This window comes from Hydra vulgaris, chromosome 12, assembly GCF_038396675.1.
Source record: "Hydra vulgaris chromosome 12, alternate assembly HydraT2T_AEP".
Lineage (NCBI taxonomy): Eukaryota > Metazoa > Cnidaria > Hydrozoa > Anthoathecata > Hydridae > Hydra > Hydra vulgaris.
In genome coordinates, this window is record NC_088931.1 from 52,738,533 (window position 1) to 52,757,332 (window position 18,800).

The following is an 18,800-nucleotide window of genomic DNA, read 5'->3' on the forward strand; positions in this document are numbered from 1 at the left end:
GAAGTTAAATATAAAATATTTAAATATTCATTAATAAAAGCTTATATTACATTGAGACGTTTATATAAAAGTATAAAGTAAGGAATCTTATTAAAATCAAGAAACATCCGGCTGTTCTCTTTTGAGAATCTCTGAAGCATCAGATCTTTCATACGCTGAAGATAAAAAATCCGCTAAAAGTTCATTTAGTTTATCGCACAGCGTCACTAAATGGTCGTAAGATCCAAGTAACGCAAAGACACCCGAACGAGATTTAAGTATGTTTTTAGCATAAATCGATAGAATAGTTTCAATTTCTTCTTCAAGTTTTACTTCAAGACTAGACGAATTCAGATGATTTTCTCTATAACTGCGAATTATCGAAATTGCGTCGTCGAACTGACGGTTCGCAACTGCATTTAATAACATACTAGATATATCTCTATACAATCTAAAAGTATTTCCATTATTTGAAGCAATGGTAAATGTGTCCGGAGACTCTGCCATACGGTTAAAATCTGCAACATTATTTAAACCAACCAAGTCTTTTGCATTATTAAAAATATCTACCGAGTCTGTAGCAGTCCTGACGGTATCTCTTAAAACTGCTGAATCGTTCAAAGATTTTTGCGTCGTTATTAACTCACTATGCATGCTTATTAGATCAGTTGTTAAATCAGAGTGCTACATAAAAATGAATATAAATTTAAAACATACGCTTTATAGGAGTACTCATTTATCGGATAACTTAATATAAGAAATATTTACTTGTGCAAAGTTTAATTTGATTGTTTGTTTAAGAGACACAAGTAAATATCACTTGCAGATACTTTTTAAAGATTTTATATTGTTATTTTTAAATATTACTTGTAGATATTTTTATATTGTAGTATTAAAATATTTGAAAAGAATAAATTTGTAATAAGAATATTTGAAAATAAAAGTTGTAATAAAAAAAGAAAAAGGAAAAGGTATTAAATTATGAAACTTGTATTTTTACTTAATTGATCTTATTTCAGAATAACTTGCAATAAGACAAAATTAATTACCTATCCAAATATGAAAGATTATCTCCATAATATTTATAAGAAACATACTACTTTAGATAAATATAACGGAAAGTTTGATAGTTTTATTAACTCATACAAAATTTTTATTTATTTATTCAAGTAATATTAGCTATTATTATTTACAGTGTAATCGTTAAAAATAAATTAAACAAACATCATTACTTACTTGATTCATGTCACGAATAATGGTAACAGTCTTTTCAATATAAACAGAGTATATCTCTAAACATAGGATGTACTGCATGTGAACATGATACAAATATAGACAAAGATCATGTACTGCAGATTCTTCAAAATTTGAATGAAAAAAAAAATTATTATGTTCACTAGAATTAGTTTTTGCTTTGAAGCTTTGCTGAAGCATTTCAAGTTGTTGGATTGCAAATTGCTGCTTTTCTTGAAGACATTGCAGAGCGACATTTAATTTAAGGGTAGTTAACCGATGCTTTGACAGAAGTTTTGTCGCCGAAAAAACCTCTTCATCTACAAACAAATACGGGACCTTGAAGTTTTTTTCTAGCTCATCTTTGACCAACGAAAGTTTACCAGCAATATCGATCACGCCAATTAAACGAAAAAACATTTGCGCGTCATTTATCAAACTTTTAATCCACATATTCCACGCTTTCAAAATCAATGGAAAGCAAGGAAAAGAATCTAATGCTTCTTCTACAGATGGGTGACTTACTAACTGACGAACAAACTTAGACCAAAGTTTCGGAATTTCTTCATATTTGAGTGTTTCCAATAAGACAGGTTCAGGTAAGGCAACAGTAGTGATGTTTTCGATGGGAGGGATTGAGTCCAGACTAAAATAAAAATGATGTCTTATATTTGTTTATCTATAACTTTTGTTTTTATATTAAATATAAAACTTTATGTAAAAATTATTTTTATACCAATATAACATTATTTACAATGCAATACTTAATTTAGGCTTTAAGGGGTGGTTTTAAATGATGGAGCTTAACTCGTATATATTCTTATAAAATTATAGTATGCGTTACAATAATTTATCTATTTATTTACTTATTTGATCTGATTTTGTGTTTCTTCAAAAGTAAACTGAAAAAGTTAATGTAATTGAGGAAAATAAAAATGCAAAATATATTTTTTTACACAATTTATTATAGCGGACAAAGCTATCAGTCAAACTCAATAACATTTCAGCAATTAAAGAAATACTTTTTCACTTGGAATCTCGTTTAATTAAAAGTTCGAAAACGTGAGTGAAAAAGCATGGAAACGTTATAAAATGGCTAAAAAATCTATTTTCTCAAGCATCAAAAGATATTAATTATGAAGTAGAGGATGCTGACGACTCGGGGCCATGTGTTTAAAAACAAAAAAAACCTTTTACAGAACTGGATGATAATATGAAAAAAGAGAGGATGAACTTGTCAATAATATAAACAACTTTATCAATAATTATTGGTCAAAGTTGAATGTTAAATAAAAAATAATAAGTGTATTGCATCTATTGGTCTTTCAACTTTTTACAAACCATATAGAAATGATAGATATTTTTGTTGTAGATGAATCAATAGCTTTAATGTATTCCTTTAGATTTAGTAAGGAGCAAATAAGAAAATTTCTTTTGTGATGGAGCATGGTACAAGTGTCAATGAAATCATAATAAATGATTGAAAGCAAATCAAATATATTTCAATACTGGCTTATTCCCCTTTTTTGATAAAAAAAAAACAAACTAATACATTTGCTAATTTTTTTTTTGCTAATTGCAGATAAAGCACAAGAAGAATTAAATGCCAAAATAATGTGTTGTCTGTTTGGCAAAAATTATATTAATGTAAAAAATTATATTCAAGATATAACAAAGAATTTTAAATTTAAACAACCCATTAGCAGACTAGGAGATGCAAATTGTATACTTTGCTAAATAAATATTGAGAAAGTTTATGATGGATTTTTGATTGATTGATCATCAAATGAAATATGCTGCTCAAAAAACTAGTTAATGAAGATTATTCCTACCAAAACTAGAGGTTTTCCCTCTCAAAATAGACTAACTAAAAAACCACAAACCAAATCTTAATAAAAAAAAAACATTTATTACACATTAACACAAAAATGAGACTAAAAAGTAGTAGCACTTGGTGAACTAATACGTAATGCAAGATTCAGGCTTATTACTAAAATAAAAAAACTAAAATAATGAAAAAAATTGCTCTTTTTCTTATTTTAAACACTTGAATAATTAAAAAATTTGTTTTAGGTATTTATTAAATGAATTCATTCTTCTATTTAGTATATCATTTTACCAGATATGTCCTAAAAGTTCATAAAATATTTATCAAATAATTTCAGTTATTGATTGCCATATTAAATTAAAAAAAACATATATAGATCATATGAAAAACAAATTATTAAAGAAACATTTTTGTTAAAAAATGCAGTAACTATATAAGTAGAAGAGTATTTTATTTTTGTTAATTTTTTTATGACGAACTTTTTTTTGAGATAAGAACTATCTTGTTCAACTTATCTTCAGCTTCTTTAAATCCTTAAATTTTTATTCTTTAAATTTCTTCCTAATCTATACATTTTCTTAATATTAAATAGAATGAGTGAGTATTATAATTATATTATAAAAATGAATATTTATTATAAAAATTATAAAATAAATATTAAATATAAAATTAAATTATAAAAACTATAAATTATAAAAATAAATATTTTTATTTTATGAATGAAATAACACTGCATCGCAAAATTGTAAATGAAAAAATATGATCAAGTTAAATAAAATCTTTTTAAAATAAAATTCTATTAAATAATACATTTATTATGTAGTTTTAATAGTTGTTATTATTTTTTTTTCATTTTACATTTTACTTCTTTTTCTAAACTTTTTTTTAATAATTGCAAATAAATTTGTCATCATTTATCTCAGATAACAGAAATGATATTAGTTAAAATAAATTTGCCATCATTTATCTCAGATAACAGAAATGATATTAGTTAAAATAAATTTGTCATCATTTATCTCAGATAACAGAAATGATATTAGTTAAAATAAATTTGCCATCATTTATCTCAGATAACAGAAATGATATTAGTTAAAATAAATTTGTCATCATTTATCTCAGATAACAGAAATGATATTAGTTAAAATAAATTTGTCATCATTTATCTCAGATAACAGAAATGATATTAGTTAAAATAAATTTGTCATCATTTATCTCAGATAACAGAAATGATATTAGTTAAAATAAATTTGTCATCATTTATCTCAGATAACAGAAATGATATTAGTTAAAATAAATTCGTCATCATTTATCTCAGATAACAGAAATGATATTAGTTAAAATAAATTTGTCATCATTTATCTCAGATAACAGAAATGATATTAGTTAAAATAAATTTGCCATCATTTATCTCAGATAACAGAAATGATATTAATTAAATGTGCAGCATTGTAGTATTAAAAAAAAATTATACCTTATAATTAAAATATACCATATAATTATAATATTTTGTTTTAAAACAAGAGCATGTAATTCATGGTATGATATTGTTTTTTAAATACTAAAATGTACCAAATTATCCATAATTTATGTCAGAAGTATATTTGAGTCATACAATTACTCTTATTTTATCTCACTAAAAATTAATTAAGATAATTTCTAATCAATGTAATCATCTTATTTAGTTGTTAGATTTAAATCCTAATATTAATCTAAATTTAAATTCTCATATTAATATTTAAATCCTGTTGATAATAGATCAAAAGAAAAACAAATGCATTTGTTATTTATTATTTAATTAAAGATATAGAAACCTACACTCAAACCCAAAAAAAAAAAAAAAAAAAAAAAAAAAAAGCCAATTAAAGATGTTATTTTGGGTTAAAAAATCCGATAAAAAAACATGTTTTTTTGCAACTCTACACATGAGCTTGTAGTAAAATTGATGGGGAATAAATATAGCGTCTCCTATTTTTTGCCTAAGATTCAGAATGAATTAATAGAACTATTGGTAGGCAAAGTGAGAAAAACAATTATTGATCAAGTAAAACAAGCTAAATACTTTTGTATGATACTTGACAGCACTACAGATATTTCCCACAGAGATCAAACTAAATTATTAGAAATGTGCTAATACAAAACAGCCAAAGCAATTTGTGAAGAACCGGAGATATCACCTAAACATCAAGTTAGAAGGAGAAAAAATATGAGTGGAGAAAATTGCAAGAGACTTGGGGCAAACTTTAAAACAAGAAATACAAAGAAAATTGTTTCAACCTATGGATAGAATTATAAAAAAAATAAAAAAGAACACATTGATCAGTTCCATCTTCTTGCAAGAAAAAATTTGTGTATAATAATGTAACCTACTAAACTTGAATGTCAAATAAATGACTTAGTTGACATTTATAAAGAACAGTTTCATATTGAAAGATGAAGGATCCAGGATTTTATGGCTGTGTCAGCACTACACAAAGAAACAAAACATTGCAAAAACAGTGGAGAAAGTCCTCTTCATCTAAATTAGCAAGATTACAATGTTAGGAAAATTCTTTACCTAACATTGTAATCTTGCTAAGAATTTTTTTAACAATTACTTTAAATACTTACAATTAAAAAAACTTTGCAATATTGTCCATAGAACAAGAAATTATAAATAATATAATATTTAAAAGCATTGTACGTAATTTTTTTAAAAATCAAAATAATTAGATGAAAAGTAATTATAATTAGATAAAATGCACATATAAAAAAGAATATAGCAAAAGATTATTGGTAACAGACTAGTACTAGAGTACATTTAACACCCCACAGTTTTTATAACTATGTAAAACATATATATACCTAAAAACTTTTTAATTTCATTTATTGAAATAAAATTTACTGCTAAGTTTAAAAAAAAATTAAATATCATTAAGGGAATCTATCAGCCATTTGAAATATCAAATTATTCCTGTTTTTAATCTGCAATTTAAAGCATGTTCTGATAATGTTCTTCACCAGCAGATGACAAAAAATCCAAGTTCAGTTTAACTTCTTATTTGGAAGAGTCATTCAATACTTGCTAGTTAACTAGAGAAGTTTTATATTTATATATTTTTTTAATATTTATTTGCCTACAATATAAAATTACAATTACAGAATAGCTTTATTACAAATATAATCGGCAGGAGAAGTTGAATATTGTTTCAACTTCTCCTGCCAAGAGATTTGTTGTTTCCAGGATAAGTTTTTGTCTACAAGATCTCCAAGAAGTTTTGTAAATTTTTCTCTTTTTAGTATTATATTATCAATAAAGAGGCCGGGCATCATATTTGGCAAACATTTTTTCCTGAATATTGAGTAAAAAAGTGTTCATTTTGTTTTATCAAAATTGTTTCTCTAAAACCAATATGAGATTTTATTTAATTTTTGTGTCATATTATTAAAAAGTGTATTTATGTTTTCATGATATTGGAAATGGTTTGTGTCATCAGCAAAATTTATGGTGGTTAAGTTAGAGGCTTTGTTAAGATCATTTAAATATATAAAAAATAATAGGACCTAATTATGGATCCCTGTGGGACACCACATGTTACATTCATTAATAACAGCAAAGAAGTGTCTTGGATATTAACAAACTGCTTACGATTACTAAGATAGCTTTTGAACCAGCGTAGGGATTTATCTTTAATACCATAAAGTTCTAATTTTTTTAAATAGAATGTGGCGATCGACAATATCAGAAACTTTAGACAAATCGATGAATACTCCAAGTGTATAATGAGAATTTTTAAAAGAATCAGAAATGCTACATGTTAGTTGGAGTATGGCGTGTTTAGTCAAATTGTTTCTCTGAAAGCCAAATTGATTATTATATAAAAGCTTAGTACCAACAAAATAATTGTAAACTCTGTTATACATTATTCTTTCTAATATTTTAGAGAAAACTGGAAGAACTGAAATAGGACAATAAATTGTAATGTAACAATGGTCACCTGATTTAAAAATAGGAGTTATTTTTGCTACTTTTAGAGAGTCTGGAAAAGATCCTTTGAGCAATAGATACTATACAAATTTTAAAGAGTTCTTTCAAAGCGTTAAAGGAGTCTATTACAACATTTCCATTGATGCAATCATCCCCAATCGCCTTATTTTGTTTTAATGATTTTAATGCTGCTTTAAATTCATTGTATATTAGGTTTGAAAAATTTAAAGTTGAATTAGGTGATGTTATAAACTCATCAATTGATTTGTCATTTTATTTGATAAGCTTGTTCCAATTAAAGAAAAAAATTTTTTAATTTCAAAAACAATTTTATTAGGGTCATTAAATAATTTATTTTTAATTTTTATAGCATTTGGTACTGATATTGTACTTTTCTTATTTTTTCCCATGATCTTTTTCATTAATTGCCTTATACACTTGGGTAATTCCATGTAAAAGTGGGACAGTCATTTCAGTCACCCCTTAGATTTTCTTTAAATTTTAACCAGTGGTACCTATTAATGAAACATGAAAAAATGCAAAATTTGAGCTCCCAAATCCAAACGGTTCAAAAATTATGATGTTTTGAAATTCAGCCTAAAATGTTCCTTTTTTACGAAGTCCGCCATTATAGATTTTGTAGTTGTACTTTTAATTGAATAATTTAAGGTCTAGAGGAAGAATGCGGCTAAAAATTGGTACCTGACCGTTTTTGAGGGTGCTGAATTCAGAAATGAAAAAAAAAATAAAATAATGGAATTTAAATTTTTTGATACTTATTTTTTTATTTTAAAATGTCAAATTTTTTGTTCTGTTACCATGGGTTGCGCTTTCATTAATTCCCAGAGTTGCCCAAGTCTCATGGATTCAATTTTTTTTTCAAATGAAGTAGGTGATCCTAGGCTATCTTTATAAAAAGATGGTTTTGGTTTCTTTAAACATAATAAAGATATGTCATTTTAAAATTTAGACAAAAAATTGCTTTATTTGGCCTCTATTCTCTATTATAGATTTTACATTGATACTTTTTGTGCGAATAATTTAAGTTCTAGTAGAGAAATATGACTGAAAATTGGTACCTGACCATTTTTAAAGGTGTTGAAAACAAAGATGAAGAGAAATTAACCCAATTCCTAATATTTTAGAATAATTTTAGAATTTTAAAATGCCAACAGTACTTTTTTTTTTCTTGTAGCCATAATTTGCATTTCAATTAGTTATGGAGTTGCCTGACTCTCATTGTGAAATAAGATGTTTTGAAAAAGTTTAGGTCTCTGAAAGAAAATAAAAAATTACATCGCTTTGCATAACTTGCATATTTATGATCAATATTTTCAAAAGTATACATGGAAATATAATTTACTATGCAACACATTAAAAAAATAATTTCTTTTTTTATTATTCTAATAATTAGGTATTATTTCAAAATATTGGTTGCATGCTAAGATTTTAGGTTACATACTCAAATGTTGTGTATAAATGTTGTGTAAAAATAAGAAACTAAAATGCAAACTCTTTTGAAAAATATGAAAAAACCTGCTTTATTGAAAAAAGCTCAAAAATAAAAATGAAAAGGAATAACGAAATATTACTAAAATTGAAGTTTATATCATTTAAATAATAAAAGTAAAATATTAATTAACTTTCACTGAAAAGATAAAACTTGTTCAAATAGAGTTTCATCTTCTTTTGAGATTTGGTACTGATGCCCAGAAGATGTTGAAGGTGTTTTAACAAGAATGACATTCATTCTTGGCACCCAGTAATTATTATCCCGCTTTGGCCAGTAGTACAATCAACTTGGATAATATTGATGCTTAAACTTTACCATAAAAGCTATTAAAAGTCTATCAGTAAGTTTGTTTCTTACTAGCTCCATTTCTTCAGCAGTGACGTACACAAATGTAATCCCACTGATTGACTTTTGACAGTATTCAAATATTGCTTGAAAAGACAGTATATGACCTGTGGTTGGACTCTGCAAGCTATCTGTTGCAACAAGTCTTTTAACAGTGCAAACTATTCCATTGCATGGAGATTTGCCATGGCTTGTTGCAAAGAAATTCCAGATGCAACGAACAGAAAAATCTTGAGCGTGGTGACGTAAATTGTAAAAATGTTTGCAGTTTTTATAATGTCCTGCACAGCCATCAGAAAAATAATGAATTTTTGTAATTGTGGGACAAAGATGAGTTTTTATATGATTAATGGTTTTATGCATCACTTCATTGATGAATCCAACATCATGATTCAAATCATCTGAAATTACACAAAAAGAAAATATTTCCAATTTCACTTTCTTGTATGAGATGACAACTGGATGAAGGGAACATTGACTCTTGCTCCAATGGTAACTCTGTATCTTGTCTTGTACTACAAAAGTGTAATTCTCTGCAAAATCAGCAGTATTAATCAGCCAGTACAATATAATATAAATCAGCCAGTACAATAGCTTCATTAATACTAATTGTTTCTTTGAGATGCTTTAGATAGCTAGATTGTGATTTTGCTATAAATGAATGAGAAGTAATATTATCAAGTTTTTCACACAGGAGCTCTATGAATTCGTTTAATGGAAGTTTTATTGTTAATAGTCAGTTCTATCTGTTGTTGTCCTCTGTTTGAAATCCACTGACTGGTCATTTTCATCACTGTCATATTGCTCTTTTAGATCATCATTTTGTGTGAGATACTGCTGGATTATTTTGGGCAGCTTGTATGCCAGGACAACTATTGCATTGGTGAATCATACAAACTTTAGATTTTCTGCTGCAGACAATCTTTTCAATGATTTCATGGTAAGATGTTTCAAGGCCTACAGCACTCAACATTAACATTTTGGTGTATTGTACACACACAAACAGAATGTGTACATTTGGACTAGCAAGGATGCCTTTTCGGTCGCGTAAAAACTTTGCATTTTGAATTTTGTGTTTCGAAACTGAAAACTCTTTTGCTGCTTTTCTGATAGACCAAGATTTTGTAGTTAATGTCAAAATTTGAAGTTGCTGCCTTCTGTTAGAAACCTTAAGTTTTTCTTTCATGCATTCTACAAGGAAGACTAGATCGCCAGAATCAAGGAAGACTAGATCATTTTTTGGTGCAACAAGATCAGATTCAGTTACATCCAGAGCATTTGCAAGCTTCTTAATAACAGCTTCTTCAAATTACTTTATCTTTCTCTTTCCAAGTGAAGGCTACAAGTTAGAGGTTTTGGGTAAATGAACTTTTAGAGAAGACACTTCAAGTTCGCATAAAGTACTGCTCAGCAATGATCTTGATTATTTCACAAATAGGGAAGTTTGCATCATAGATGGATTTAAATGTTTTAAAAAAAGGAATTGTAGATCAGATTTATATCATCATTGAAGTTAATATGGCTCCAGTTTTGATTCAAAATTTGTTCCTTAAATGATTTCAAACTATTGTTTTTGTATACATGCTTTTTTGTAATTGCTTTACTCAGGAGATCTAAGTTATAATTTGCATTTATACAAAAAAAAAAAAAAAAAAAGGAAAGTGATCTGAGACATCTGTTTTCAAAATACTTTAAGCAGCTTGTTAAAAAAATCCTTGGTTAGAATGTTATCAACTGAAGATGAATGATTTGTTATTCTTTTAGCTTTATTTATTATAGGTATTAGTCCTGTTTCAAAAAAGTCGTTGCAAAATTTTTTTATGTTTTGGTTTTTATTATACTCAAAAAATTGAAGTAGCCTTTTATGTAACATTTTTTTCTTTCTTGATTAATTTTTTCTATCAAGTCATGTTTAAAAAAAAAAATTGCTTAAATGCTCAGTTCTTCCAGTAGGAAGCTGATAACAACAGCTTAGTAGAACGTTTTTAGATTTTTTGTTTATAATTTCAGTTCTTAAAACCTCTTGATATTCATTAGAAACACTCAAATTGTGTCTAATGTTATAAAAATATATTCTTTTATGTAAAAATGTACTCCTCCTCCTCCTCCTCGCTTATTAACTTAATGTTCTAAAAAAACCAAATTAAACCTGGGAGATGGAGATTAGAATTAGAATCAAAATATTCAAACTCAGGTGTATTAATTTCATTATAAGAATATAAGTTTTATATGAAACAAGTTTCAAGTTTAATATGAAACAAGTTGTATACTGAAATACTCCAATATTCAACTTCTTCTGTCAGAAACTGAGCTGCAGAATGTAAAAAATAAGTCTGATTCAAAAAGATCAGAAAAATATCTCTAATATTAGATTAAATTTTTTTAAACATTTCAAACAAGGTTACAAGTAACCACTACTTAAGTTAGTACTATTAACAGCTGTAGTAAAAAGATGAAACTTTGCTGAGTGACAAGCTGCACAAGAGTTTGAGTTTTGGTTGATGGAACAAATGATGATAGCTCTCATAGTCACCAATTGTCCATATGATTGACTGGAGGTAATTGTAGAAAAGTGAAAGAGATGCAACATTACAATGATGAGACACACGTTTTGCAGCTAATGCAGGTCCAACTAGTGCAAACACTAACTTTGAAACAGATTGTTGTAACAGTAGTAAAAGATGGTAAAAAATGGATAAAAAAGTGATAAAATTTATCAAGACTGGAGTATATAGTCTTAAGTCACTTTTTTTTTTTTTAAAAACATCTTCGCTTCCAACAAGGCTGCAAGCAGCCACTAATTAAAGTTGGAAGTTACTGAGAGAGAAAAGATGAAGATTGTAGAGCAAGATAACGATTGATGGACAACTTAAAAGATTGCAAATTATATCAATCAGGAAAACAAGATGAAGGAAGCGAATTCCAAAGAACTGATGTTCAAGGAAAAAAACTAGACAAATAAGCGTTTCTGGAGCACTTAGGAACAGTCACAGAAAAAGAATGAGACTTAATTGAATGATGAGTAACACGAGAATGAATTTTAGTAGATGGTACAAGAGACGCTAGCTCTTTAGAGCAGTGCCCATTATAGTATTTGTAGAAAAGAGAAAAAGAAGCAACATTACGACGATGTGATAATGGTTGGAGGTTGGCTGCAAGAGCAGGTCCAACTATGTTTACAATGCGTTTTTGCACCTTGTCTAAAAGAGAAAGGGCATCATTAGAAGATCCGCCCCATATATGGCAACAGTATTCCATACAAGGCCGGATTTGAGATTTATAGAGATAGAGAAGAGAATTCGAAGTAAGAAAGTGACGAGCTCGATAAAGAGATGCAACCTTAGCAGATGCTTCAAAGGTAAAAATATCAGGAAGATCATCAATATAAATGAGAAACAACACAGGACCAAGCATGAAACTTAGTGGTAACCCAGAAGTTATTGGAAATGAAGGAGAGTGTTGTCCATCAAGGACAACTTTAATACTGCATTTAGAAAAAAATGATTTAATAATTTTAAAACTTTCCCAGATTCACTATATGAAATGAGCTTATGGTTTGCCAAACCCTATACTAAACTTTTCCTTGGTATACCTAGATTTATTTCAGACTTAACTGTTAGCAATCAATCTGCAAAAGCAACTTTTTATCTGCTGGAACTCTACTGCTAAAGAGAGCAAGAGAAACCAAAATAAACTTTAATTGCACTTTTTGAACAGAACTTTTCAAAAAATTTGAATTAAAGCAGCAATCCTTTTTGTCATTATTCTTTGTTATTTATATATAAATATAAAAAAGAAACAAACAAATGTGCACCTTGATTGAGAAGTTAAACTATAGTTTTCATCTGTATGTGAAAGAACCATGCCAACATGATCAGCAGCAGAGTTATCAACACTATTATCAGTTAACAAACTATCACCAGGATCTGTTAACAAGTTTGTCAAGATTCCAATGTTAATTTCATCATTTGGTTTCATTAAGCAACTTGTCTCAGAATCAACAGGATCTAATGGAAGACTTGTTGGACTTTCTGTATCATCTTGATCTTCTTCTAATGTAATTCTTTTTTCTAAATCATCTTCATCTTCTTCATCCTCCTCCCTGTCATCTTCTTTTGATTCTAATTCTTCTTCTCGCTCTTCTTTTAGTGAGATTAAAGAAAACTCTGGCAAAGATTTTTGTAGTAGCTGAAAAAGAATTACTACATTTATGTCTAAAGACTGATGCAACAAAAATATTGTCACGTCAAAATAAAAGTAGTTAGATAATATATAAGGAATTAGATAATAGCAAAATTAAATACTTGTGCAAAATCCATAAAAACAGATTTTATACTTTACATATTATCTATTGTTTATTATTATATATCATTTTATATATTATTCAATATATCTTATTCTTTTATTTACATACATCTACTTCTTCTTCATCAGCACTAATGTAATCATCTTTGACAGAAGTAACATTATCAGACTCGCTACCACAAGGAGATATATGACCACATTCAGAAAATTCGTCTGCAAGTTCAGAATTAGATGTCCAACCAAATGTACCAACCTCCAACATTATATCTTTATCAAGCTCATCATCCAAGAAATCAAAATCTGTGAATATGTTTGTGAGCTAAATATTGTATATATAAATACATAAATTACATTGCAAATATGAATAGATATTGAGTTAAGCACAAATATAACATGAAATAATATGGATATTTTTATCATGTCACATTTGTTTATTTAAATTTATGCATTATATTTAAGAAATAATTTATTTATTTGCATATTCTATATAGACATTTTATAATATAACAACACGATAATTTTTTGTATATTTTATAAAAAAAATCTGACAAATCAAAAAAAAACAATAAAAAAAAAAAACAAAGTTTATTGCATAGCACAGACATTTATCTGTTTCACTCAAACTTAAACTTAAGCTCAGACAAACATTCCAAGCTTACCCTCTGTATTTAGAGACCAGCTAGGTTTAGTTAACCATGAGCTGCTCAATTCTAATTAATCAGTTACAAGAGTATGCTAGGGAACACAATTGCTCAATTCTCATCCTCAATTAGCTCAACACTTATATATCTAATGTATAAGAATCTTTTAATAAGATAATCACCAATAGTATACAAAGCTTTGAATTTATTTCTTATGGAAACTCAAATTACATACTTTTATTATATATTTGATTTTTAATGTGACTAAAATTACTGGCATTCATAAGTATATACGCATACATAAATGTATGCATATGTACATATGCATACATGAATATATTAATATAACTGTATATAAATATACAGTTAATTACTAAAAAAGTGTAACTCACTCTCTGGCCAGAGAAATCAACTTCAATGTTTTCCCCTAATGGTTCTTCTCCTGATCCATCTTCTGAAGACATAGCTCGTTCTAGATCTAGTTCACTTGATGAGCTGAAGATAACAGAAAGGCTTTGTTTTAAACCACCTTTGTGTCCACACATTGGAAGCAGCTGCACAAGCCTTTCTCTTGTACGTTTCTATAATGAAAATCAATAGAAAACAGAAAAATAAAGTTTTCATATAACAACACATTAGCACATTGAAATAAACAAACCTGTGAACCATGTGGCTTTCTCCAACATGGAGCTGCTGTTGTTGCACCTGGTGTTGCTTCAATATGATCCTTTAATTCTTCTAAATTATATCTAGCACCAATAACTGGTGTGTTAGAAACATTAAAAGAAAACTCAAGAGTACGACCGGGTAGATCTTTTTTAAACATATCTGATGATAGAGACCAAGAACTTTCTCCAAATGACATGCTATGAACTCGTGATGGCTTTGGGGCAAGAGAAATAATAGAGCCCAATGATCCCCTGGGTTGTATGAGTTGCGAAGATGTAGTTCGCAAAAAAGATTGATGTGCTTGTTGAATGTGTGACGAGTTGGAAACTACTAGTTTTAGAATATTCAACGACTCTTTCCATAAGTTCACGTCCTAAAAAAAGTGTATAAAAAATGATTTTGCCTAGTTAGTAATTAACAGGTTACAAAAAATAATTGTTTCATAACAAAAAAAACTTAATTTCTTTTGAAAAAATGATTCAAAACATTAGATGCCATCAATTGTTGTGAAAATGTAATGATGGTTTTAACATTTTCTCCCTGCCAAATGCATCCTATGCAACCTTAAGATGTGGCAGCTACTCAACGCAGTTAAAGTGAATTAGTAAAACTTAAGTAATAATCTTTTTTATAAAAATCTAATCTTTGACAATTTCAAACTTAAGTTTTAAGTGAAGTTAAATAAAAATTTTACTTAATACAACTACAACTACTTGTATTTTAAAAAAAGTCTCTTTTTGAACGTCTTTAGGATTTTGCTCAGTTTGCTTGCTTCAAGTTATTTTAAATAAAGTTAAAAAATATCCTTAATATGGACATGATTATAGATCAAAAGAGTTAGAACTTTTACGAAGTATTTAAGTCAATAAATTTCCTCAAAAACATGTTTTTTTTCACTAAAAGTTATAAAGTTCTCCACTTAATGAGTAGAAGTAAACAAAAAATTTATACGCTGGTAGTAATAGCTCATTTTCTTCTATTTCATTGAGGAATTTTTATTGTTTAAATGTCTTTGCAACAGTTAAAATAATTCCAGCACCGAGCCAAGTCCTCACTTAAAAATAGCATTCAATAACTTTAGATTTCACAGGTCTGGAGATTAAAGCTAAAGTTAGGATTCCATAATATACTGCAATTATATTATACTAAATTATACAACATAAAATCTTGATAGATATATTAAATTTTTAATAAATTTTAAAAACTTGCATGTTTTCCACAGTAAGATTTTTGGTGTTTTCCCTTTAAACAATCTAATCAATTATCTTGCTGACCCAAAATTTCATGGAAATGGAAATATCTTGATTATTTAAACTAATAAGCAACTGACAGCATTTTCTTGAAAACTGCCTTAACTACAATGAGTAATGGTCCTTTTAACCAAAAACTGTCTATGAGTTAGAATGATTGGCTTTTATTCAATCTGGGGAAAATAATAACAATACATGATTTAGTTGGCATGTTATATACCACTACATTTATTGCTATTTATTGTAAAAAATTTTCAAGCCTGCATAATGCATAAAACCACATTTAACACCTGAATCTGTATTATCCAAAAGCTTTATTTCGCAAAAAAAATCAAAAAAACAAAGTAGAAAAGTAGAAAAAGTCGTAAATCTAAGATTTTCACTGACACTCCGGAAAAAGAAGAAATAAAAACTTATCTTTGACGCAAAACAAAACTTGATAAGTCTAAGAGAACTTCAAACAAACAAAATTTTAATCTATGTTGAATATATATATATATATATATATATATATATATATATATATATATATATATATATATATATACATACAGTATCGGACAAAACGAGTGCAACCAAATAATGCTAATTTAGTTTCTTTAAATAAAAGTGCTGCATTTTTTCAATTTAGAGAATGTAACTGTTTAGAGTTTTTCAAGTTTTATTCATCACAAAGTTCATTATTTGTACACGAAAGTTAATAAATTAATCAAAAGTATTAAAAAAAGTTGATTTCCTTCTGGACAAAAAAAGTGCAACTCGACAAAATGTTGACCAAGCTATTTCGTTATCAATATTTCGTGGCGAATCCTTTGTTGTTGATCAAAGCCTTGCATCTTCGAGGCATAGGTTTGATCAAGTGATCAATGAAACTTTGTGGAATCGCTGCCTAGGCCTTTTGGATTTGTTCAAACAGGTGATCCTTATTACGAACACCTTCACGATCAATTCTGCGGTTGACGATTTTCCCCAGGTTCTCGAAAGGATTGAGATCCGATGTATTGGACCTAGACCGTTAGCAGAAAAATACCCCCAGACCATTACATTGCCTCCACCATGCTTCACGGTCTTATGGCAGTAACGTAAATCGAGGGGTTTTCCGGCTGATCGACGTACACGGCAAATGCCATCGCTCCCAATGATGTTAATCTTCGATTCATCACTGAACAGGAGAGTTTGCCATTTCTGCACATTTCAGTCAATATGAGATGTAGCAAACAGGAGTCTTTTCTCCTGGTTTTTTAGTGAAATCAGCGGTTTCTTTGCAGGGCGTCGAGAAAACAATCCGGCTTCAGCAGCACGTCGTCTGATTGTTCAGTCCGATATAGGCAGCTCTAATTGCTTTTGTATCTCGACTGATGTTATCCAAAGATCCTTCTTGACGGATCTGATGATCATAGAATCCTCTCTAGAAGTGGTGGAACGCGGTCTTCCACCTTTGTTGTCTGTTGCCAACTTCCCCGTAGAACGATATTTGAAACATAGTCTTGATGCGGTCCATTTTTTCACGCGATATTTTTCACAAATACTTTTTTGTGACATTCCACTTACGTAATCTCCAATAATTTTCTTTCTTAGTTCCAATCCAAGACTGCCATTTTTGCACTTGAAGTCATAAAAATAATTAAAAAAAATAATCACGCTTCTTAAGGCTTACCGTGTTACATTTACCTTGTGATGATACAATAATACTCTGTGGAACACAACGTCTTGGTTGGATGTGGACTCTATTGATGTGATGAAACACTTGTTGTATTTCACTTCTTGTATTGATGTTCTTCGATAAAACACTTTGATAAAACTCACTTCGATAAACTGTCTTGATAATACTGACTGATTGACTTACATATACTGACTGAATTACATGTCGATTTACATGTCTCTTATATAGTAAAATGAACCTGTGTGAACCTGTTCTGGAAGATTCTAGATGCTTCTTTTCGATGCTTCTGGAAGCTTATGGATGTGTCTGGGTGCTTCTAAATGTTTTTGGATACTTCTGGATGCTACTGGATGCTTCCAGATGTTTCTTCTGGAAACTTCTGGAAGCTTCTGCATGCTTCTGGAAACTTCTGGATACTTCCTTTAATTATTAAAAAACTTCCGTGACATTGACACGAACCAGACTTAAGAAAATGAAACAAACCAAAAAAGTTGCACTTGTTTTGTCCGCTGCAAATGGCACTTGTCAACGAAAATCTGCCTGTGTGCTGTCACCTGTCAGCTGATTGCTCATGTCATGGCATGCTATGACTCCAGACTCCTGAACTGTTTGCTGTGGTAGTATAGTTCGTTTCGTTTTTAAGACATGTAAAATTAGGAACACTTTTTAGCATTGTTCGATGTTTGTTGCAAATGTTTTGTCCAATACTGTATATATATATATATATATATATATATATATATATATATATATATATATATATATATATATATATATATATATATATATATATATATATATATATATATGTATATATATATATATATATATATATATATATATATATATATATATATATATATATATATATATATATATACATAAACATATATATATACACACAGTGGCTTTCATAAACATAAGGTTACTTAGATTTTTTAGCGATTACTTAAATTACCTTCTAGCTTTTTTAAGAAATAAAAAAAAAAGAATGTAGATTTTATTTTTATTTGCAATACATTTGCAATACATTGCATAACGAAATAAACAGAAAACTTAAAAAAATAATTCATTTTGGTGCCAAAATCAATCAAAGAGGAAAATTAGGTCAAAAACTATAATAAAAAAAAAAAGTGTCAAAAATATAAGATTACGCTTTAACTCAGTATATTGCTTGATCACCACATGATTTTGACTACAGCATGCTTCTGACCACCATGCCCCTTTGACCACCATGTGCTTTTGACCACTACGCGCTTTTAGGCAGGCTCAAATACATTTAGGCATAGATTCAGATGCAATCAGAGGCTAAGGCTATCGCTCTCGACATTTCTAAAGCCTTTGATAAAGTTTGGCACGCTGGTCTTCTCCATAAGCTTTCTACTTATGGTGTATCAGGTAACATTTTTC

At 28.5% G+C, this 18,800-nt stretch overlaps 1 protein-coding gene across 1 annotated transcript in view; it reads right to left on the minus strand.

Annotated features, from left to right (window-relative positions):
* Nucleotides 1-7: 7 nt before the first annotated feature.
* Nucleotides 8-18,800, minus strand: part of LOC100205062 (protein furry homolog-like) — a 94,921-nt gene continuing 76,128 nt past the window's right edge. The window contains exons 34-39 of the mRNA XM_065813676.1: nucleotides 14,467-14,850; nucleotides 14,201-14,389; nucleotides 13,277-13,486; nucleotides 12,677-13,050; nucleotides 1,216-1,858; nucleotides 8-663 (exon numbers count right to left, since the gene is read on the minus strand). Coding sequence (XP_065669748.1) covers nucleotides 97-663; nucleotides 1,216-1,858; nucleotides 12,677-13,050; nucleotides 13,277-13,486; nucleotides 14,201-14,389; nucleotides 14,467-14,850 — 2,367 coding nt within the window. The 3' untranslated portion in view covers nucleotides 8-96. The remainder of the gene's footprint in view (nucleotides 664-1,215; nucleotides 1,859-12,676; nucleotides 13,051-13,276; nucleotides 13,487-14,200; nucleotides 14,390-14,466; nucleotides 14,851-18,800) is intronic.